The sequence below is a fragment of the Montipora foliosa genome, chromosome 2 (genome assembly GCF_036669935.1).
Source record: "Montipora foliosa isolate CH-2021 chromosome 2, ASM3666993v2, whole genome shotgun sequence".
Lineage (NCBI taxonomy): Eukaryota > Metazoa > Cnidaria > Anthozoa > Scleractinia > Acroporidae > Montipora > Montipora foliosa.
The window spans coordinates 47,869,637-47,894,636 of NC_090870.1; the positions used below are offsets into that span (position 1 = coordinate 47,869,637).

The 25,000-nt window shown below is 39.6% G+C and overlaps 1 protein-coding gene across 7 annotated transcripts in view; it reads left to right on the forward strand.

Annotated features, from left to right (window-relative positions):
• LOC137993359 (amiloride-sensitive sodium channel subunit alpha-like) overlaps nt 1-25,000 on the forward strand; it is a 37,804-nt gene that overhangs the window by 4,931 nt on the left and 7,873 nt on the right. For 3 of the 7 annotated variants that reach the window (XM_068839155.1, XM_068839156.1, XM_068839153.1), the window contains 7 exons: nt 8,390-8,485; nt 14,738-15,056; nt 17,301-17,755; nt 18,580-18,710; nt 22,119-22,282; nt 22,967-23,080; nt 24,705-24,807. In XM_068839155.1, coding sequence (XP_068695256.1) covers nt 8,454-8,485; nt 14,738-15,056; nt 17,301-17,755; nt 18,580-18,710; nt 22,119-22,282; nt 22,967-23,080; nt 24,705-24,807 — 1,318 coding nt within the window. In that variant the 5' untranslated portion in view covers nt 8,390-8,453. Of the gene's footprint in view, nt 1-5,671; nt 5,696-6,951; nt 7,338-8,389; nt 8,486-12,311; nt 12,461-13,697; nt 13,879-14,737; nt 15,057-17,300; nt 17,756-18,579; nt 18,711-22,118; nt 22,283-22,966; nt 23,081-24,704; nt 24,808-25,000 lie in introns of those variants that run through there. The other 4 variants (XM_068839158.1, XM_068839157.1, XM_068839152.1 and 1 more) reach the window with 4 other exon arrangements.

The window sequence follows — 25,000 nt, forward strand, 5'->3', positions numbered from 1 at the left end:
ATGTATGGCAGTTAAAGAAAGCCAAGGTATACTACACGATCAGACTGAAAATCCTGGACAGGGCATAGTCATACTCCAACGCAACTAAAAGATGCAAATTGTGCACTCTGGAAAAGTTCTACATAATATCAAACGATAGTTAGCCACTATTGACAAAAGATCAGAACTTGCGAACACTTGCAGGCATGCAAACAAATTCTCATTGAAAAACACCTAGCGTTGGGAGGGGGACATTGGGATTTTCGGTTTTGCGGTTTTGGCTATTTTTTAGATCGGTTTTTCGGTTTTTGCGCCAAAAGACGTCGGTTTTTCGGTTTTTTGGTGTTCATTGCGGTTTGCGTGTTTTTCGTTTTTTAGCATCCTGTTTTCGGTTTTCGTAGAAAATACGAGCGGTTTTTCGGTTTTGTTATCCGATGTGCTTTTTCGCTTTTCCTATTTTGTCCTATTTGGGTTCCGGTTTCTCTTAGATTTGAGCGGCAATTGATCTCGAATAAAGTGTTATTTATTTATTTAATCTTTATTTAACCACGTTGCAATTCATCAGCAATATAAAAACCATATGTACAATTAAAAATTTATAGATAGAACTATGTAAACTACATCAACTATCTTACTCAATATCATACAATAAAAGCTCCCATATAAAAAGGGGAGGGATGCTCCTCGTCTCGCTTAGGGGTGTCAAATTCGGATTTTGGTCTCATTTAGGGTGTTTTGGGCAAAAAGCAATCATATGTAGCCGTGAAGGTCTCCTTTAGGGTTGCGCGCGAAGAAATAAAAAAATGTATAATTACACTTTTATATTTCTTCACGCAGGTAAAAGTATTAGATGATAATGTCTTTGCCATCATTAAAAGTCGCTGTATTTTTTATTTTTCTGTGTTATAATATGGTCTCTTCAAGGGGTCAAAAAACGCCTGGGCCACGCCCAGATTGGTCTCCTTTAGGGGTTTAATGTACAATTTCCGACCAGCATCCCTCCCCTTTTTATATGGAAGTCCCCCCCCCTCCCCAGGGGCGGTGAGGTTCAATATTCGACTACTGTTTTAAGTAAGTATCTGTTTATGGCCACACTTAACCTTTGAGCAAGTTCCTGCTGCCATGTAAAACAAGGAACAAACAAGGAACAAACAAGGAACATGTAAAACAAGGAACATGTAAAACAAGGAACAAACAGTACCGGTTAGCTTAGCTTGGGAGTCAGGGTGGCTTAGTGGTTATCTATCGGGCCTCCCACCACTGCGAGCCGGGGTTCAATTCTGGCCTTGGCCAGCATGTGGGCTGAGTTTCAGTCGATCTCAACCTGACTCGAGGGTTTTTCTCCGGGTACTCCGGTTTTCCTCCCTCATCAAAATCGACTCACAGCTAATTGACATCTAGCTGTGGTGCTGTGCTCCGACATCAAACATGGACTGTATAGCGGCAGCCAGATGCGCCTTTGTATGCTTTCAGCCCGATGTCGTGAGCCGCGCCCTTCGCAATTCAGTCTTCGACTGCAAGTAAGGGTGATTAGCACTAGCAATATTTATATTTATTTTATTTCCCCAGTGCAATCGCATGTTTTAGACCAAGATTAAACATTCCATTCGAATCTCCAAACTGTCAGGTCTCAGTAATCAAATAGAAATGTTCAATTAGAGAGTTTCGATTGAAGTTTCCAGAGCTATAGCTTTTTGCGATTGCAAAATTATTTTAGAGAGGACTTGTGTGCAAATTCTCCTAAGTTAGCTTGGCTCCACTACCGGCTGCTTTACGGAAAATGAGCCCACAAAGTCCGGCCTCGAGAGAGCGGCAGAAATAAAGCCTATGTTTTTAGCAGACACTAAAGATATGAAGACATTAGGGACTGTGCAATAATTATCAGGAAGGGGGGGTCCTAAAGTGAGCTTCACCAAAGGAAAAATTAGATAGGTCCCCCCTCACGTTCTTTCAAAATCATGATGTTCCCCCCCCCCCCCCCCCTCTATAACCCGTACCTTTATTCACCGTTCTGCAACGCATTCCACTGCGTCGTCAGGGATGATGAGCACCTCGAAACTTTGTTCTTCATAATCGTCAATTTCCGAATCGTCTGATTGTTCATTATCTCCTTGGTCTTCGGAACTGCTAGATTGCTGCTCATCCGGGTTTTCTTTACCTTGAGCTTCCCCAGCACCTAGAACACGAACTACGAGTGCTGCTTTCCCTCCGCTGACGGATAATCCGTGTTCCTTTAGGTAGAGTTTCAGTTTACTTGCGAATTGCATTATTCGGTAACAAATTCCTGTCAGATTTTTACGAAAGTTTCAAAACAAGGGCTGAAGCCAATGCAGCATTGATGAACCAGGAGTTTATCGCGGAAAGAGACAGGCAATATAAAGTTACTTTAGATATTGAAAAACTTGAGAACAGATACCAATATCTTTTATCCGACAACCCTGCTTGTGCAGGAAGGTTTCTCCGAGAGGATTACAAGCCAACTCCCCATGATGACAGCAACATCAGACGTTGCAAAAAAGAGGCAAATGATATCCAGGACAAGCTTAATGCTGTCGTAACCAAGTTAGAAAAACACGACAACAGTCTTTTTACAGACAATGGCAAACTGAAGACTAGCCTCAGCTGTTTACACAATTTTAATGCTGAACAACGTCATTCAATAAAGTCTCAAGTGGGTTTAAACGTTCTGCATCTTGTAGAAGAACTGGATAGGGTGATGGCTAAATATAAAGCGACATTTCCCATTGGTGCCAAATCTAAAGCATCCAAATCGAGAAAAAAGAAGGAACAAGAGAAAAAAAGGGAGAAGAAGAGGATTGCTGCCTCAGAAAGCCGTAGGACCCGAACCTGTATAATTTTTCGGTCTTTGGGAGGTGAACCCATTGATGACAACTATGAAACAGAAGTATGTGGCATTCCTCAACTAGAAACTGTAGACCTAGAAACCATCTCGCTGTTTAAATCAAGAACAGACCTGGCATGTCTGCGGGACCTCTTAAATGCCAAATGTTTTATTGGCAAAGCTTACAACGTGGTTTGTGACTTCTGTGCATGAGCGATTGTTTCAATCTATCATATGTTGACATTCTAAATAAGTTAAAGCATGTGTTTATGTTGATGCAATATTAAGACATTATGGATAGTCAAAGGCGTGGCATCTGTCTATTTGGAAAATGTTTATTTATTCATTATCGAATTGTGAAATTTAATTAAGACCCCCCTCAACTTACTTGAGAAATCTAATGTAGAGCCCCCCCTCCTTTCCATTATTTTAACTTAAGGCCCCCCCCCCCCCCCCCCTCCTGATAATTATTGCACAATCCCTTAGACAAGTCCATGACATTCGGAAATACTTTGATGCAATAAAGTGTTAATGTAGTTTGCTCTGTATGCCCCACTTGTCACCATTGTATCGGTTTTCTGACGGTTTTGACCGAATTTTTTTGGCGGTTTTGCGGTTTTGGATTAATTTTTCTTCGGTTTTGAGCTTTCTTATACACCCCAATGTCCCCCTCCGTTGGGAAAGCACGCTTGACTCCAAAGGGACTCTATATGAACCGACTAATTAAAGTTGTCATCTAGATTCTGATTATGACAGTGGAAAATACCCCCACGAAACAGTTCTGTCGATGGAATAAAATGAACGTGAACTAGTACTGTCCACTTTCTTTTTGGACGAAGCTTCATTGCTTTTGAGCACTTTCCTGGACAAATCGAAAGGGGGCTTTGTTACTAGTTTCCAAGCCCCTATATTTCGACCGAGCGCCATTTCATCGGAAGCGCCTGTTTGCAGCAGGCTTGCTCACCACAGGAGGAGTGACTTGGGACCCCTCTAAAGCGATAAAACTTGTTCAATTTTCGCGCATCCGCACAAGTAAAATAGTTAAGATTGAAATTTAGCCTCTCGTTTACGGCAGACGGCAAACGTGGGCATGAAAGTTTAAAAGCGATAAAAAAAGATATGATTTTCGCTTAATTTTCTGCCTGCTAGCTACAGATATCGGACAAATTCTCAAAAGGGAGACAAAAAGAGGATTTTTGTGAGGATTTTTTGTGCTCGAGTAATGGCGGCATAAAGACGTGCGTTGCTGCCGTCCGCTCATGGCCGTTTATTTTGGTCAATTTTTGAGCAAAAGAAAAACCAGATCTTTAGCCTCTTCCGACGAATCAACTCTTTCGCCGGAAACCGAAAAACCAAGCCACACTCCTCGCCAACGCATCACGAAGACGAAATAATGACAGCTCTCAGTATGACACAAGATGTTGGTCCAACTCTGCAAGCAATCTTAGCAAAACTGGAAAAGCTTGACTCAATAGAATCAGCCGTGAAGAAAATTGAAGCCAATCTCGAGAACCTAGAGAAACGAACCCAAAGGCTAGAAGATTTCCAAACAACAGCGAAGAAAGATTTTGACGATCTAAAAGAAGGGGTCAACTTCCCTGGATGACAACTCAAGGATAAGACAGAAGCTGTGGAGAGGGCACATCGACGCTATGAAACTCAATTAGCAGAGCTGACGGCAAAATGGCAGAAAAATCAGGATTTGTTAGATGATGAGATTGACACTAAAAGTCTTTACTTAGAAGCCTACTCTCACCGGGAGAATATTAAATTCACGAACATAGAAGATTCGACAGAAATGGGCGCCGCTCTAGTGAAGACACCAAAGAAGTTCTTCCAATTTTTTTGGAACGGGATCTCGGTTACAGGGAAGCAAGGAGTGCGTCGTATCGTATCGTCTCTATAGTGTAATTTCAAGATGTAATGGTAATTATCTATTTTCCTTGTTCTTTTTTTTTCTTTGCCCCTTGTCGTCACTGTTTTTCTTAGTAGTGTACTGTAAGTCGTGTTTTTATTGTAATTTAAATAGTGTAAATAAATAAATAAAATTTTAAAAAAAGCTTTCCCTTAGCATTTCCGGCTTATGTTTCAGACAAACGCTACGCTGAATCTCTCTAGTTTTTCCTCATCGCGAGCGGTCGAAATTCCTAAATTCGTGCAATCCGAATGGTTCCTGCCTTGTGTACTTTGCTTGCTGCCTCCTTCAACAGGTAATTGTACGATCACTTCATGCAGAATGCAGCCTCCGCGAAAAAAAAAAAAAAAGTCATCGGCCAAGGTCGGTCAAGACCTCAACTTGATGTATTTGCTTGGTACGTTTATCTGATTGATTTTCGCATTAGCTAATCATCATAGCACCAGCAATATATGAGGGATATGATTAAGCATGATTTGGCTTTTTTGCGATAAAAATTCAACATCCATTTCAGTGACCATGTTCCTCGTAAAGTGTATATCTGGCCATACAGTTAACGACATTTGGAAAGGATATCTTGATAATTTACTTCTGAATTTCCCGTTCAATTCAATCATGATTTCCTGGTAAGCCGTTAAATTAAGTGAGTTCTTTGTCACAGAGGGGCTTGTAGTAAAATTAATTTTTGTTTTACAAATTAAATGGTAATCCTGTGTTGTCGTTTGAAGTCATTTTAAGTCATTTTACGATCGTTTACACAACCACAAGTTTATTACTTAATTACTTTTTCTTTTGCTTGATTTTGAGATTAGAATCTTTAATTAAAGTTCTTGGTATAGCGGTTTTTGTACTGTGTCGTGATGGGGGATCAGAAATTCTGATTCCTTTCACAACCATGGAAAGATAGCCGTTTTTGTCCTGTGTCGTGATGGGGGATCAGAAATTCTGAATCAAGCACGGTAGGTGCACAATCTCTTTTACATGAAATCGTAGAATTTGCGGATTGTTCCTCGTAGCCTCAACGGAACGCTTACTTTTCGCCTTCCAATTAGCCAAAACCCTTCGAAAACACTAACGTTTTCAGCTACAAATACCAATACTGTTCTGAATTTCCCCAAATTGGAATGCCACAAATTAGTTTGGAACGAGTTTTTACAGATTTATCCTGTAAATTCATTAGTACGATTTTACCGAAATTATACGTTTGGGGGTTTGCTTAGTTGAATGGGACTGATTCTTTTCCAAAGAGGGTTAGTCCCTTATTCCCTAGTCATTAGTGACTTTCGTATTTCGCGGATCGTAATTTTTTTTCATCTCACTGTCGTGTTGCTGTCGTTCTCTTCCGTTCTTATCACACTGAAGCAAACCTGCAAAAAATTTAGGGCATTTCTTCTTTGATATAAAAGTCATTTCTACAGTGTCAAATAACAGTTTTAATTTTCTCTCTCTTTGGTGGTTGTAACCAATAAACTCTCAAAGATGGTCATGGCTCCATTTAAAATATTGAAGATCAAGAGAACTTACAAAACCAAGTTTACGTATCAAACACAAGCTAAGGACTTAATTCTCCGAGAGATAAGTAAAAGCAAAAGATGTTTCGCGGATCTACAATTACGCATTTACGCATTTGCTCCGTTGGCTCCGCATTTGCTCCGTTGGCTTTGGAAGGGATTCAGTTCGCTGAAATCTAAAAAGATCAATCCTTTGACCGATCACTTTTCTTCTTTCCACTGAAAAACCGTGGCATGAAGCAAGCCCCGGCTGGTGACAGGTCGATCATTTATGACCGTCGTGACGGTCCAAAATGCAAAAATGAAAAATTGACAAGAGAGCTCACGGATTATATCTTGGTCAAGACATGATCAACCTCTTTTCGGAAATGGTCACTGGAGACTGTAATTCAATGTTAATTTTTTCCGGAATCTATACAGAAAAAAAAACGATTGTTCAGATAACCAAATTCAAATTCAGAATGGCGGAGAGTGAGTTACTTCTTGCACCACAACGGTTTCTTTTTAATATTAAAATGGCACACCGAAATAATTTGAATAAATACAACTAATACCGTAAACTAAATATGAAACGTCATAGAAGGGCGGTTACAAGCTGACTTGAAAGTGTTCATAAGGTTGAGACTACAAAAAAGATATGTCAACTTTCCTCTTTCACAAGATTAAAGACAAGTTGTCAACGAAAACAAATTGCTCTTGCTCAACTGGCTTTACAAACATGTTACGTCTCAATATATTGGCAATAACATCAATGTTGTAATAATTACATCTGTTGGGGACTGCCCAGTGGGGAGCAATAAAAATTCAAGACAGCCTCTGACCCCATATTCAGTTCGATTCGTTGAAGTATTTCTTGAAGGAAATTTTTTTTGGGTAAGTTAATAGATTTTGCTCTGAGAAAGCGGCGGAACTAGAGGGCTATAGGAAAGCTTGTTGCCTTATTATATAAAGAACAATTGTATTTACGATTGAGCTGCAACAGCGCGACGTATCCATCTACATTTGGCCATGAAGGTGTAGTGGCTTGATGCGGATCCACACCACACCGAAGATTGCTCTTGATGGTTGCTTTCAGTATATTGCATAAAAGGTTCGTCCATCTATTTAACTGAATGATATGGCGGCAAGAGCGGTAATTCCGTAAAAATGTTCTTTATATTTTTCTCTCGTGTCTTTATAATCTGTTATAGTTATGTGTTAAGACTGAGTAAAGCGGTTATTCAGTATTGCATCCAAGTTGTGTCGTTTCTTCATTGACCAGTTTTGTTCGTTAATTAGTATCTCGCTCACTCGACTAAAGTAACTAATTTAATTAATAGGAAAATTTGACAACTCTTTCGTTCGGCAATCGTAGAGTTTTTGTCACGGAATCAACTGAAACCTGAATATAGTTATTCATCTTTGCAAAAAATGAAACGTTCGGGGTAGTTTACTAAAATGTCGTCGAGAAGGGTATTAATTTACCGTTTCGTAAGCAATCGGTAATTGCTTACAAGTGAGTTGAATGAAATAAATGGCATCAAAATCAGATTGTAGGTGCAATATTCTGAATTAGCACGCGGAAATTGTGACTTATTCTAATGCTGGAAACTTCTCGAGGACTGGTTACCATTAATTTTACAGTAGGCTTTTTTCTGTTTACGGAGCTTGCAGAAGAGAAGATACGTTTAGGCTCAAATCAAACTTTGGACATCATGCAAATGTACAGTCATAGTCAACGATTTAAGTCGAAGATCACCACTTAACAAGTCAAAGTAATTAGTTCTCATGACTTTGATTGTCGGTAAAAATTAAGTGTCAGCGAAAGTAAATACTAGACCGTGCGGTGTTTCACTGGTGTTTCACAATTATTCTATGTCATAGAGTTACCACTCTCTTCCATGGCATTTCATGAACAGAAGATATATCGTTACCCTGAATATTTACTTAAAGGCCATTCCTCGCATTGTTCGTGTTTTGATGAGGTAGAAAACTGAACGCTACTGTGGACGTTGTTCGGTTTTCTTTGGGAATCCCACTTTAAGATTATCCAGGAATCCAACAGAAGAGAACGTGACTGAGTCAATGCCAGTGACGTATTTCCTGCTTGCTTTTAAAATCAAAATGCCATACTAATATTGACCAATACTCATATGATTTCAGACTCTGCACACGAAACTAAAAGACGTATAATTAGCAAGGCGCCAACACTGATCTAGGAGACCAGATGCACAATCGCGGAATCGGTAATAACACAACGTGAGTATCCCCTTTAAATTAGCGCTTAGTTAGTTTAATTATTGTGTATGTCTAATCCAAGTCGCTGTTGTTCGCATATAAGAAAGTTAGGATTTAAGAAACCTTCTTCGAAAATTCGCTGGTAATTGTGGGCTAGTTATAATGACTAATCCAGTGTTTTGCTGTTTATCAGTCGTGAGTCAAGCCAACGCCACATTTTTAGCATTTCCCGCCGCTGGAAAAAATTAACGTTATTTTTTTCTTCACCTCGGCTGTGACGGGTTTTACAATTTTTTTAAGTTTCTTTTAAAAAGCCACGAAAAAAAGTACCAGTATCGGGTTCGTTAGCAGTCAAAATATGAACAACAATAAAGTTTTTGAACGGAATACTCATACACTTAACTTACTACGAGCTAAGTTTTCTTTTCAAAAACTCCATCTAGCCATTTTTATGCAAACTAAACGCACTCGTATTTAGACATGGAAAGTAATATAATGTTTCTTCAAGACACAACAGTCCATGAAATATTTCCATTCACTCAAAACTAACTTTAGAAAGCCTTCTCTATTTGTTTATACTTCCATCTCTAACCTTTTCTTTGTAGCAAGTTTTCTCGCTCCTCGATCGACGCTATCAATTACCGGCCTGATCGATTTCTAAGTCGAACATGAATATGTTGGTCTGCCAACCGCCAAAAAAATGTATATTAATGGGGGCTTTGTAAAACAACGAAACACGAAGTTAATATTGAAGCAATTGGAAATGGCCCTTCGCAAGGCGAGGGACCCCAGGCACCCTGATATTGAAAGTGTGGTTGACTATGACCAGCTGGCTCCCCTCTTAAAATATAAATTTCTTAATGTAACGCCGATATTGTTGTGGCATTGGATTCCATTCAATAAACGAAACGATGTATCTTTTCTAGAAAAAATGACGCAGGTGCACTAATAAAAAATGGAGATTTTGGATTAAAACATGGCAACGGCCTTTTTCAAGAAATTTGATGTTTGAGCGGGCCTCTGTTTGGGTCTTGTTTTTTTCCTTCCCGAAAAATCGTTGTACTTTGCTGCTACGGGTGATCCTTCAACATTTGATTGACATACAGCGGTTTACAGCTGAGCGAACTTGCCAACTTGAAAACTTGTCAGATACACTAAACCGGGCTGAATAATAGGGAGCATGACGGTTTCAAAACGTCATCTATAAAAAGAACTTCGCTTTATTCTAATCGTTTCGCAATTATTCCAAGGAAAGAGTGCCCCCACTATCGAAGAATGAAAGGAAAATTGAAAATTTATCGTCGGGCTCTCACGTCCCCACAAATTTTGGTCGTTTTTCTTCGGTGTTAGGACAAAGCGTCCATTGTTTTACAGCGCCTTCGTGTGCCTAGCTGCAAAATTGGCATGCATCATTGCCAAAGTGCCTTTCTTCTCTATTTTTTCGGAGCTATTGTTATGATGCCCTCAGTAAACGATAACTAACGCAAATTTCGTTTTTGTTATGATGCCCTCAGTAAACGATAACTAAAGCAAATTTCGTTTCGCTAATTTGATCTTGTTCATGAGTTCAGCTGTTGGTTTATTTGCCGGGCTTGTTCTCAAACTGTCTTCACGTACAGGATCTATGTCTATAATTTGATCCATTGTTATGTTTCTCCTTGTAAACAATAATCTGGGAAGAAAACATACAAAAACCATAAAATTTACCCCCCTATCGTTAAGCCAGTTACACCACGTTCATTGAGTTTTTGGTGAAACGCTGATTTCACCGGGTATTAACCTAAGCCGTGATTTCAAATCTCCGATAACTCCGTGAATAATATCTCACTGTTAAAGGGTATAGGTCACGTTATTTTAGGGTGTATGTCTAAGGGAAATTTTTGGTTAATCGCGAGTTTAAGACTCGAAAATGGTATTGTGTGATTAATTTGCTGATATCATTATTTTTACATAACAAACAAAATGATTCTGAGAAAAAAAACGACCTTTATCCCGGCGATTTTTCCATAAACTTGAAAAACGTCGGGCCGACTTTTTCAAGATTACCCAAATGCAATCCGTTTCAATCTTGTCCATTTATGTCCACCCATGCTTCTCTTTCCTTTTGCTGTGTTTATTTTGTTGTTCATCAGTTCTCGGGGTTATTGCAATGTTTCATTCTACTTTTTGGGCGTTTTGGGTGTCATGAAATTATATCATTGTGCGTGACATAGCCCATTTAAAGTGCCCCTGTGACCAAAAAATCAATTCATATTTTTCTTTGGATTTCAAAAATATGTTGACAAAACACTAAGTGACCCACGTTTTAAGCCTTGATTTCAAAAAGACACCTCTTTATTTTAACTGTAATTTTCCTATTTAATGTTCCGCCATTGCTAACATTATGTTCTTGAGAGAGCTGGATCGAGGAGAAAATGACGTCAAAGGCTCACTAGTTTAAGAATACAATACGTGTGTACGCTGCAAAATTAATATGCAGCACGGGGGTTTTGGGCTTTCAGACTTTTAAACTCACGCTTTGCATATATAATAAGCTGCGTTCTCACGCTGAAATTTTAAGCTAGAGAGCCTCTGACGTCACTTTTCCCTGGATCCAACCGTCTGAGGTCCAATCGGTCAGTTTTGAAGGTGAGTAATGGCGGACCGTGAAATCCAAAACTTACACTCAAAGTAAACGGCCTTTGGATAAAAATCAAAGCTCAAAATTTTGCCAGTCAGGCGTTAAGCAAACACACTTTCAAAATCTGAAGGAAAAAAGGAAGTGTTTTTTTTTTTATCACAGGGGCACTTTAAAGATGACAGAGATCACCTGCGCACATCGCAAATCTCGTTCCTAATCCCAGTTTACGTCCGAACTTAATCAAATCACTCTGTGGGAGTACAAGGAAACAACAGAAATAACGAAGTTCTGCTTTATATGGCCTAGTTTCCATGAATCTTGCATGTAAAGTCACGTGCTACAGCATGCGCACTAGAAATCAAAAGGTCAGGTGTTTTGGGGTGCTGTAAAGTCGATGTAAGGAGCATTTTTTTTTTCGTTATCTCTGAGTAACCATTAAAAGAAATAGTCAAGATCTTTTTAAATATGTTTCATTGTTTTCAATCTTACGTGTTATCTCCCATGTTCATTAGGATTAGTAACAAATGATAAGGAGTTTGAGTTAAGACTGATTTGGTTACGAAGGGATTACCAAATAAAAGGGAAGTATCCACTCATTGATCGGTAATTGCATCAACCAATCAGTGATTACTAGAATTAATATTCAGAGCACCATCTCGGAATATAAACCTGACATATACAAAGAACCATACCTCGCATAACTTGTTAAGTGCGTGAAGACATAATTTCATTCCTTCTGACTCCGTATTTAGCCTTTGTTTTATCTTTTCAGTTGCATTACAAAATCTAACAATTAGCCGCCTCGATATCTGTGATTAATATTTAACAATTATTCGCCGAAGGCGAAGTGATTATCGGTGAATATTCACCGAGACGAAGTCGAGGTGAATATTCACCGATAATCACTGAGCCTGAGGCGAATAATTGTTTTAGCATAAATACACAGGTGATTATTTCAAAAAAGAGAAAAAAAAAATTTCAGCGCGAAATCATCTTCACTTACAGTGGCAAAACGACTACTGGCAGCCATTTTGTCCGTCGAGGTGATGATTATCGGCTGATAATCCGAGATAGCGAGCCAATGAGAGCGCGCGATTTTGTATAATCACCTGTGTATTTATACTAAAATTAATTAGTATATACTCACTTTATGATCTTGGTGTTTCAAGCAGTCTGATTGGTTCGCCGCTATTTCGGAGAAATTGAGCATAATTCACTCCCTAAGGAATCAGTAATGCGTAATCCAAACGAAAGAAAATGACCGGCGTAAACTCTCGTTTCGCTGGCATTTCTGCATTGGAATATTGAGAATACAAAATGATGCTACACCAGAGAATACAAAGAGGGCTACAAATTTGCCCTGAAAGTTTTCAAAGGTAAAAGAAGACTTCATATTTTCGCCAACCAGTATTTGACTTCGTTTTTTCCAGATAATTATTGTTAAAAATTAGACAATCTTCACGCCAACAATTTCTTTTATTAGGAATAATTCTATTTTGTACACTGATTTTCCCAGCAAACGAATTTGTTACTGAAATCGAGGAAATGGAAAAAAGAGGAGTTTAAAAAAGCTTTAAGATATTATATATGGCTGCAAGAAAACAAGACGGGCCATATTACAACAAAAGACTAACAAAGCAACGCCCACCTAAGTTAGAGCCGCCATTGAGAGTGAAAATGTTTTAACAAGCTTATTTTCGATATAGATCGCTGATTTAAACGGTGTTGATCATTTTGCTAGTTTATGACCAGGATTTTTACGAAGGCTATTTAGATTTGCCATGTTTGAAGCTTCTGTAAACACTTTCGCGCATGCACTGTACCTCTTGCACGTTTTCCATGCACGAATAATTGAGATGTCAACGAAATCGACATTTTGAAGGTTTTATTCTGCAAATGTTGAGATCGAGTGTTGTTGAGATCACTTCGTATGTTTCAATCTCGCAGGTGAATAGCGGCAGAATATTTAATAAATTGTTAATTATTCACAACTCTCACCAACACTCAGGTGAATAATTGTTTTACTAGAGCTTGTCACACGAGTCGAATATTCGAGTGACATATATAACCAAAAAATATATTTTTTGTCGAAACGATAAGGAATGCCTTGTCTTGTCTATGCTCGAAGTTATGCTCGTGCCCTAGCTTTGCTCAAAGATGCTTGATGAATTTTGCGCAGAAAACAAAATTGTGTTTTATCCCATAGAATAAATCCTATATTGACCAAGCTTGTTCGGTCAAGATGGATGAATATAGGCCTCGTTCTTTATTTGTGTGTTTATGGACTTCGACTTTGTCTTGGCCTCTCGGCCATCTCTTGGCCATCTTGACCTCACGCCTGGTCAATAACCCATAGTGTAAAATAATACTCCCATAAAAACCTTGGGCCGAGATATTATGTATTTAAAAATGACCGTTTATCTTTTCCTTCACATTAGAACTTCTTTAATTTTTAGCTTTCAACGATTTAATATACAGCAAAAACAGTAAATACAGCCGCTCGAAATTGTCACTTTAAATTAGCCAAGAACTATTCTCACCTGCCTGTTTCCTAAAGCTTCAAACGAGGCCGTTGTTTATGCGATTTCGTGTGTTAGGTTCAAATGAAAAAAAGGCTGACAAATCTGACAAGACAAAAGGCAACCTTAATCCTCTCGTTCAGTACTAAAACGAAGCATTCAAAACACTTTACGATGAATAAAAAGCTATAAGCCAAAATGTTTATGATCATGTTCTCCAAGGCTACAAAGGATTGGGCAAAGCCTTCTCACTTTCGTCCAAGGCCGGAAGAAAGGTACCATGCTTCTTTAATCATGCACTTAATACTCTGAACATAACCTCCGCTTTAATTTAAATCCCAGTTAACATTGTTTGCGTTTCCCGCAAATTTGCTAGATTTTCGGCAAGTCATTTAAACGGGTTCCTCTACTTTAAACTGCAGAAATTCGTTTTGTCCCACTAAATGAAACAACAGTCTGATTTGCCAGCCTTCCATGTATTCACCGAGCTACTTTAAGTTCTTTACACAACGTAGTTTTAACAGTAGGTCAATTCTCTTAATCGATGAATACATTTCAATTTTAAACCATAATCAAGCACAAAATTTATAAATTTGTAATTCGATGGTCAATTCTTGTAAGTTACCTCCACGCTAGCTGGATCTCGTGTTCCATAGCAATCCTCGCTCTATCGTCCTAAGGAAACTTAAACAACCTTTGAGGTATAGAGGTATTGAAACTTCGCCCTTTCTTCCACCTTTACTTCCCTTTTGCTCATAGATTAATTCGTGTTCTAAACAAATGTTCCTACTGAGGAGGAAAGAATTTCTATAGTTAGTATTCGAGCTCGTACAGTTTTGTTTGACGCTGAAGAATTTTCCTTGTGTATTTACTCCAAACCTGCACTAGAAAATATTATAGTTATAAATTTGGAAGGAGTATGGCAAAATTGATCCAATGAAGCAGAGATTTGTTAGTTGATAACGGTTGAATTAGCGAGTAGGAAAATAACTGTACACCTAAAACGAGGTTTGTCTTAAATAATGTTATGATTTTTTTGCCTCCGTTTTCTTATAATTAGGCGTTCTTACGTCTGCACAAGTTGCTTATCGCACTTAATATGATTCTAACATTCATTTCTTTTCTGTTTTCCAGCACTGATTTAGCCACCAGGAAATCTTCACTTGACACCTGGAAAGTAGACGCCCAAATCAGATCCCACAATACAAGTCCTGAACCGTCTACAATGGCAAAGAACAAGCGATCCTTTCGAGTTCTACTTCACGAGTTCGCAAAGGAAACCACGGCTCACGGTATTGGCAAAATAGAGTCAGCGGAGTCCGTCCTTTGGCGCATTCTCTGGGCGCTCGGAGTCATGGCAGGTACAGCTATGGTTCTATATCAGGGAATAGTGCTGTTAGAGACGTATTTGAATAAGCCAGTGAAGTCGGATATCGATGTCACATACTCAAGGGTGAGTCATGCACAAGTTATGATCTCAGTGTAACGTAGCTGGTAATTAAATTGCGGTAAGTTGAGTAAAGCAACTTGGTCGATCGGGGTTTGAGTTACGCTGAACTCTTACCAATGATCTGGAACTGTTCCGTCAGCCAGCCGTGTAACCTGCGATGAGGCCCATTTTTAGCAGGGCTCATATGTTATCTTTAATCGTGGTTTTCACCAACGACGCAAGCACAAGCGCAAGCATAAGAGCGCTTATTTCACCGTGAAAACGGGGTCGACGCAAGCACGAGCAGAAGGATCAAAATTTTTTCCTTTTCCCTGTGCTTATGCTTGCGTTCGTTTGCGCTATGTGAATACGAAACCCAGCATTAAACAAAGAAATTTGCTACGTCGGGCCAATTAAAGTACTCGTTTCAGATTCCCCGCGTCTGAGGATTTGAACAAAATGGCGGATGCTGTGGTTAATTTTGATGGTTATGTCGACTTTCGGTTTAACTAGCATAGGCTACTTAAGCTTGCGCTCGAGCTTGCTTCACTAGTGAAAACCAGGCTTTATGTCCTCGCTCGCCAGCCACACAATATGTACCGAGCGAGAGTAAAATAGAGCCTGATCGCAGGTTACCGGTGGTGTGGATTCTTACGTTCCGTTCTGACGAGTTTCACTAAGCTCCAAAAGACCCGTGAAGGGACTAAGGAGAATGATCAATTTACGAGGTTTTTTTGTTTGTTGGTCTATTTATAGAGCGTTTTCACTCACGTGACCAGTAGCCATATTGGATTACTGAAACAAAAGAAAGTATTTGCATAAAAATAGAATTCAATTCCCGGTAGATTAGTTTGGTACACCATCATAGCCGCCATTCCTTTGGTTTGGAACACCAACATGGCCACCATGACGTCAGGTGAAACGCTCTATTCACAGAACTCCTTCTATAGCAAAATAGCAGATTTGGGAGAGTAACGCGTTATCTTTTTTTTCCTCTGTCAATCAGTCAGACCCAAGAGCTATAGTATCTTAGGCCCTGGGAAAAAAAGTCTTCAAAATTTGCTTCAACATTTGTTCGATTTTAATTTGGTGAAAGAGTTTGACTGCTTGGGTGGGCAAAAGGTTTCAACGCATTAACAACATTTGACTCAACAAAGCTTTACGAGAGGTGTGGTATTCAATTCCAGGCTGCAGCGGCGGTTTTTACTATGGATATGGACCTGTTACTTTCGATACGCGACATGGACACGGAATTGAGAGACTGATAAGAGCGCATGCGCATATCAACAATTTTGAAAGAGGGGGGCAAACGGCTTCAATTTAATTCAACGTTCGCGAAAACAAAAAAATGTTGAATGGTTGTTGAAGCAAAGTTTAAACGTTTAAAACGTTAAACTCATTCAACTTTGATTCGACATGTTTCAACAAGGTTGAAAGGGGGTGGGGGGTGGGGAGCAAACGGTGTCAAAATCGCTGTTCAACAAAATCGAACGAATGTGTTGAAACAAATGTTGGAGCCGTCTGCCCGGGACTTAAGAACACAATGGTAACACTACAAAAATAAACATTAAATTAGCAACACGCGGGTTATGAATTTCTGTTCGTTTCTTTGAAGGTCCTGTGGAAAAAATTACCAAAGCAAAGATATTCTCCTTCGCAGTCGTTATTAGGGTCGTCACGCAGCGCTCCTCCCCTCTAACGGCTGCTCACTCGAGCTCTGCACTCCTTTCCCTTTGTTACTAAGAACCAATGAAATGCACGTAATTGATAGCAGCTGCGGCAATCATATTTCTCTTTATATTTGCCGCCAAAAGCAAAACAAAACCGGAATGAGAGATACACATGACTTGAAACAACAATTACAATGATGTGGCCGGACTCGTCGGTGTAGGAATCAAAGACCAGAGGAAGAGCTTGAAAAATAATTGAGATTTACCAAAGCCAGTAGGCAAACTAACAAATATCTGCTTTTTTTCTTACTATGAAAATCCGAAAATTAAAAGGGGATATGTTTTGCCTTTCCACGAGAGAGGATGTACCATCATAGTTTTTTTAAATCTAATTTTAGTTTCAAGGCCGCGCATATTGAAAATTTCATTACGTCATTAGAACTGACCAATCAGGTGCCTCTCTAAAAATAGCTGCTTAGCTGAACTATGCTATCATTGGAAGAGGCCATCTATGGGGTGATCCGTTCTGTAAACTTATCCTCTCTTGCTTTTCAGTATCCTCCGAATTAACTCGTCTTTTCTCTGATCATACACACAGACAGTCACGTTCCCGACAGTAACGATATGCAACCTAAACATCGTAAAACGATCCTTCATTGGTCGTTTTCCTGAAGCTAAGACAATCATGACCTCGTTTGATGACTTTATGGAGGGCAAAAAACCGCAAGGAGGATGGGGTGGCGGCGGGGAAACCCCTGGAGGTAGACCTCGACCACCAGGTCGCAATTCTTCAGATTCTGGAGGCGCTGCCGACTCGTTTGCTCCGCCTGATAAACGAAAGGAAGCCATGAAGAATGCCTTGAAAATGGACTCTTCGGGCGCTGAAGAAAACTTGTCCTTGAATAACGTTTCGGTCGACTCTCAAGCTTATGCAGAGGATCTGATCTTAGGACTGCTGGCTGGACATAATGACGAAGACTTGATGAAAGGGGGGCATAATTTCAAAGAGTTCGTGTATCGCTGCAACTGGAGAGACTTCAACTGCAAAGAAGGGTCAGTAAGATGAATATTGCCTGTAGATTCGAGTCTTGGTTAGACGGCAAGGCTAGCAAATTGACGTATGCCGCGGCAAGGTCGGCTCAGCGATTACTGTAATCTACGGATAACTTCTTATTCTCTTTAGCACAAGAACATTCGCCACTTTGAGGTTGCGTGGGAGACAGGGTCGAGAGTGTTATTGAATTGCAATGTGGGACTGTTTCGGGGACGAAGTACTGTTTCTGCAGTTGTTTACTCTGCAGAGCAAAAAAACATTCGTATATTCTTGTACGATAACAATTAATTTCTAGTTAAATCTTTATAACTTACGTTGTTAGTAAGTAAACGTCGTATGTACAACGATCTCACTGACCTTTTGATCAAATGCATTCGTTTTCAGGACAATTTTGCACCAGGGCAAGCGAGCCATAGTTTTAAATTGCCATTGTACACAATATTCTGATGGTTTGGGAAGCTCACCTCCTGGTTTATCACTTTCTTGCAACTTGAGTTCTTGCACCGCACACGCAATGATGAAAACCCGTCCCCCAAAACAGTCCCACAATGCAATTTAGCAAGTTTCTCGACCCTGTCTCCCGCGCGACCTCAAAGTGGCCAATGGACCAATTAAACAGTTGCGTACCGAGTGATGAAATCGTTTATTTACAAGCTGAGCAACGAAAGCTAGCGAGTTTGGTATCGATAAATAAATTGGTGCATTTCGTGTGACTCTCGCCCAGTTGCGCATGCGCCGTAACAAGGATCGAGCTAATTGGGCGCATATATAGTGCCGTTGATGCATATTGTTAATAACTTGGATACGTTTGTGTACTTCACAGTGATTTCCTCAAATATTGGAAACGTACGTGGAACTGGAGGTACGGGAACTGCTTTTCGTTTAATTCTGGGTTCACAAATGACGGGAAGAAGGCACCTGCTCTGACAAGCACAAAACCAGGCCCCAAATACGGTAAGGAAAACACAATGTATCACCTTGGAAAAAATTCATAAGCTTCCTAGCTCCCAAGATAAATATTGTGGTACCAATGTATATTGCTGTTGTTGTTTTACTATTATTATTATTATTATTATTATTATTATTATTATTATTTTGATGATGATGATGATTATTATTATTCTGTTTATCTAAATTTCATTGACTTGTATTACAAGTGTGCTACGTAGCAAAATTGCAGATACGTTTATCTGGGCAATTTCCTGGATAGATGCCAAACTTTCACAATTTCGCAATTTTGAGGGTTTATCCACTTTTGGTTATTTCGTCGAATCCTACGATATTCAATTTATCAATGAGTTCTTTAGGAAACCGCAACAGGAAATAAAAAACCTGCATTAACCTGGTTAACACTGTAACCGGGATACAGTCTCTTTAAACTTGCTCTCACATCAGCATATTTCTCTGTTTTCAGTTTGTCTCTCTTGAATCTGTCCGATGTTACATATATTCCCTTCCGTTAGCATCCATTGGCGTACCTTGTTGATACAGACTGTAATATCAGGTTTATAGCAGCGTTCCTAGGAGGGACATCTTGATATATGGGGATGTCCCATATAGTACTTTAACATGCTGGTTTTCGACACAGCCTTTAGGTTGTTGTTCTTTGTACGTACCATGGTGTTGTTTGGTCTCCCTGACTGCAAAGTCCAACTGTTTTAAGGATCGCATGGTAAACTGCACGGAGTATGCGATCATGAAGTGCCTTGAACATTGACTGAGCAATGGCAGAACAGCTGCGCATTATTTGTAAAACGGTTTCCTCCTTGGCACGGTAGAAACTGCACATCAGATATTCTCCTCCCTTTTGGAGTTTCTTCACGTTGTATATCTTTGTCGTGACTAGTTGTTGAACGATGCTTGTTTGTATACTATAGACTACTCTAGGAATATTCATCCAGACTTTATTGATATTGTGGCATTCATGATGCAGATCTTCATCTTGCCATTGCTGTACTGTGTATTTGCCTATCCATGGTTGTTTTTTCACTTCTTCTTCTAATTTTTTTTCAATTTCCTTTCTGAGTATTGACGTACGATGTTTTGGTTGACACTTGTACACTTCGATGGTTGAACGGTGTGATGTGATGGTGGTCTAGCCTCCTGTTCTGCTGTACTCTATGTCCAGGTCTACTTGGCTTGCAAAGGTCTTGGCATCCTTGACTTCGATCTTAATGACTTTCTTTCTTTGAAGCTTTGGAATGTATCCACGAGCTGTACGTGTGGGTCAGCACTAACCGTAAGGTAGTGGGCTATCTTGATCTTTGTTGTCTTGTATAGGGTCTCTAGTACTTGCATACCTTTACTCCTTCTGTGTACAGGTAGATATGGATAGCAGAGGGTTTGACTCATTCTTGCGCTTGGCATCGTTCTCATTAATTACTTGGTGGGTTTTCCGGTCTGGTTCAATTGGCCAATCAGTGGTCCACCTGTGGTATAATAGAACAGGTATGCCAAAGATGTTTGTTGCCTTTACCTTTCTTGTAACTGATAACGGTGATGACTATATAACCGATATCCTCCTGGTGTTTTCCTTACTTGCTTCACTTTGTACCACCTTCTCTAACTGAGTAGCGTTCTCATATTTACCCAAAAACTTGTAATAATCATCTTCCCCTAACACGGGAATCTGGTGACCACTACATATCTAGGGCAGTCCTTCACTTGGAACAATCTTTCCTGTCTTCAGATGAACAGTAGGACATTTATTCCCCATTGAAGGCCAATATCTTGAAACATGCATTCTAGATTACTTGCAATCATAGCTTCTTGAACTGCATTTTATTATTATTATTATTATTATTATTATTATCACAGTCTTTGCTGGGGTTCTTTTAGTGCATCAGCCGGGCACAAACCATGCACCTGGGGCATCAGTCACTCAAGTCAATCTTTCTGTTCAGCTACCAAGCTCCTTCAGTCTGAGAATTCGGGCAGATCCAAACATGCAGATCTTTTGAATCTCTGTCACAGAAGCACTCTTTGCTACTTTCTCGATGATTTCTACCATTCCTTTGTTTACTGTCCCAAACGCACCAATACCTACAGGGAGCACTATGGTTTTCATCTGCCACATTCTCTGTATTTCAACTTCTAAATCTTTATACTTGCTTTTCTTTTCGATTTCCTTCAATGCAATGTTCCTATCTGATGGGACAGTCATATCAATGAGTTTACAGGTGGAATTTACTGAATCTTTAACAATGATGTCAGGTCTGTTCGCTGTTATAGTTCTATCAGTATTGACTGGAATGTCCCACATGTTGTCTTTATTATGCATCACAGTCTCTGGTGCGTGTTGGTACCATTTGTCTGTAATCTTGAGATCATGATCTTTGCAGATACTCCAATGGAGATATGCTGCAGCATTGTTGTGCCTAGTGATGTACTCTGTTTTGGCTAAGACGTCACATCCAGATACAATATGGTCCAATGTCTCTTCATGTTGCGAACACATTCTGCATTTGCTCTTCACTTGCTGGCCACATATTACTTTCTGGAAGTTTCTGGTGTTTATTGCTTGATCTTGAGCTGCCACAAGTAGTGCCTCTGTTTCTCCTTTCAGATTGCTTGACAACCATTTGTTGGTGGTGATTGTGTCTACGTGGGGCTTCTCTAGGATCTTGGGATATTGGCCATGCAAAGCTTTGTCTTTCCACTTTTCTCGTTTCATTGATTTCATCTTAGACTTGAATATGTGTTTCAGGACGTGAATATGTGTTATTATTATTATTATTATTATTATTATTATTATTATTATTATTATTATTATTATTATTATTATTATTATGTGTTTCACAGACATTGAAACTGGAAGTTCTCATTGATCCCTCATTGGGAGCGGGCCACGTCCCGTGGGCTTGGGTGCCTACGTTCCCTATTCGCAATTCTGGTTTCGTTCGTAAAGTCACAGCAAAGTACATTACGTTCTTTGTTGCCAGGTCTTGCCTCCACCGAAGCGTCTTTATGTTTTTGTCTGGGCAACCAAAAGGAGTAGATGGACCTTTTTAAAATTTATAATGGACACCTTGGTGTCACAAAAGATTAAGAAAGTACAATTATGATTAATGTTCCGCACGTCTCTGTGCTCTGAACACCTACGTTTTTCAGTCCACGAAATGTCGTTTCGAAAAAAGTCTTCTTTATTCTTGACCTTTTGGTGTCCAAACTCGGTGGTGGAATATACGCTTCCAGTTACGACACTGGTGAGGTCTACCACGCCCACTTGTTGTACAAGCCTAAAACAGACAATTCAGATTCGCTCAAATCTATGTAAACGACGTAACCCGTAATCCAGTTTGTGTTCACAAAAGAAACCTGGACTATTTTTACATATGTTTTGGTTATTTCACATTCGCACAGGTCTGACACTGGACTTATTTATAAACCAAATGGAATACATACCTAGTCTGACTCAAGAGGCTGGTGTTCGTGTTTTGCTTACTGCTCAACGAACAATTCCCTTTCCTGTGGATGAAGGATTCACCGTATCTCCAGGATTTGCAACGTCTATTGGGTTGCGAAGGGTTTGCTTTATTCTTTTATGGTGAAGTTGCCTTGAATCGTGCTTTTATCACAAAGAAAAACACTAGCTAGTCTCCTGTTTTATCATTGATCCGTTTTCTCGTTTCAAAGATTATTCAGTCCTTAACTTCTGTAATTCTAATTGAATATTTCTCGTGGGTTCCATGTTGAGAGAAAATAAGACAAATCCTCATCAAAACCAAAGAGGGCTGCACTGTTTAAAGAAGGTTTAGTATAAATACACAGGTGATTATACAAAATCGCGCGCTCTCATTGGCTCGCTATCTCGGATTATCAGCCGATAATCACCTCGACGGACAAAATGGCTGCCAGTAGTCGTTTTGCCACTGTAAGTAAAGATGATTTCGCGTTGAAATGTTTTTTTTTTCTCTTTTTTGAAATAATCACCTGTGTATTTATACTAAAACAATTATTCGCCTCAGGATCAGTGATTATCGGTGAATATTCACTTCACAGGCATCACTTCGCCTTCGGCGAATAATTGTTAATTACTCTGAAACAGGCGAGAAAGAAGAAAAAAACGAGAGAACAAAGGGTAAAAGTTTCGGAACTCTTGAACGCCATATGTTGTCCGTGAAACCAAGCGATGAGATCCATGAGATTCCATGAAACTTCTCCATGCTTTGTTCCTTCCTTAAAGCTTGATTTTGTTACTTTCTATGCAGCTCCAAATTAAGCGAGTGGATCCATTCAAGAATGGAAGCTGTTTCGAAACGGACGGTTTAGAAAATGGCTCCATTTATAATAAAAGACACAAAGGTTCAAAATATTCAGTTCAGGTTTGTTCTCATTTGGTCATATTAGCTTTCGAAGCCTTGAAGTTTTATATACGTACACTTTGAGGGGGGGGGGGGGGGATTGTGCGCGCCATTAAACATTTCTATTTCATCAAGGGTTATGTAAGTGTTTGTAGTACTTAGCTTTGCTAAGAAAATTGACGGAATAAGCATATTATGTCAGTGGGTCGTGTTCTTTCGGGGATCAACCTCTTAGTTTGGTTGGGTTTTTCCGTGTTGTATTGGGAAACCGTTTTCGGTTGGATTGGTTGATCAACTTTTTCAACCGGCATCAAGCTCGGTTGGAACGGTTGAAGAATCATCGGCAGCTACCGCTGCCGTTTACGCGGGCTTTTAAAAGTCGGTTAATCCCAGGGGAACATGACTCTAGAGTTAAACAAAGTACAAGGCATCCCCAGGGAAAGGTTACCCATGACTGAAGTCCGTTCAAAGTAGAAGACTGTTTAGTTGACAAAGTGTTTAAAATCTTCAAACGCGTTTACGGTCTTTTTTCATTAACAATTTTCATCATGATCATAAATGTTAGAAGCCGATTTCATACTGGTTTTCCAAGACCGAATGATGTTAAAAGGGTCTTAATGATGATTACTAGATACCTCTTTTTTAAAAACCCTAAGGTAAACCTATTCACAAAAATGGTTTGGTTTTTCGAAATGGGCGAGTAAAAAAGTATACCATGTTGCACAATTTACCACCATTGGCCGTTTTTATACTACAGACGCATAATCCGTCCAGACGAATTATGCGTCTCTCATGTTAACCGTCTAGTGTAAAGACGGGACGAACTATATGAGACGCATAATTCGTCTTGGACGAACTTGGGCAAACATTTTTTCTGCGTCTGTTAATTTCGTGTTGTCTTTATATTAGACGAATTTAACAGACGCAGAAAAAATGTTTGCCCAAGTTCGTCCAAGACGAATTATGCGTCTCTAGTATAAAAACGGCCATTTTCTTTGTATTTCGGTACCTATGTCTGGTGTCTGATTTTCAAAATTCGCGCTCTGGGCCATTTTAAGACAAATTCCTAGATGTGTCGCGGAAGTGTGGGCTATGTCTTCATGGAATAACTAACATAATAGATCATTGTTATGTGTTTATAAGCACTTAATAACTGGCCCCAAGGGAAAGAGTGAGTTTTGTTTCCCCTCGACCCTCAATAAAATGAGGGTCGAGAGGTCAAACAAAATTCACTGTTTCCCTTGTGGCCAGTCATTAAGTGTTTTGTTATACCTCCCAACTCAAACAATACACTGATTTTTGCGCGGAATTTGCCGCTGTTTCAAAGGTGCACGACCTGCTCACGTGCGAGTCGAAAGGTCAAGTTGTTGTTTCCCTAGGGAGTTAGCGAGTTTTGTTCGCCCTTGGGAGCTGGTGAGTTTTGACCCATGACTCGCGACACGCTCTCCTCCAATCGAAAAACATATTTGAGTTGGGAGATATAACAAGACAGTTTGGCTGCCTGGGCAAATGAATAAGCTACAGCAATTTACACATTGAGAAAACCGATGCGTGATTGTCGTTTTAAGAACACGGTATGACATGACACCCATGTACGAGAATATAAAATGGAGATTGTATGTATCACCTTTTGCGCTCTTTTCAGGGCTGTATGTACTCCTGTCTAGCTCAAGCACAGTTATTCACGTGCAACTGCACTGAAGGCAAATTCCGGCTTGAAAAAAGAATCTGCTCCGAGATTTCACAAGGTAATAAAGCATAAATACTTCGAAAATAACAATTTCTCCTTTTTCTTTAATTTTCATGCGTATATAAGGCCCGTTTTAAACGTCGCATTTTACATGCCCCGAATCTAATGCAAATGAGCGAAAACAATAGAATTTTCTTATTTGCATTAGATTCGGCACAAGTAAAATGCGACGTTTAAAACGGGCCTAACTC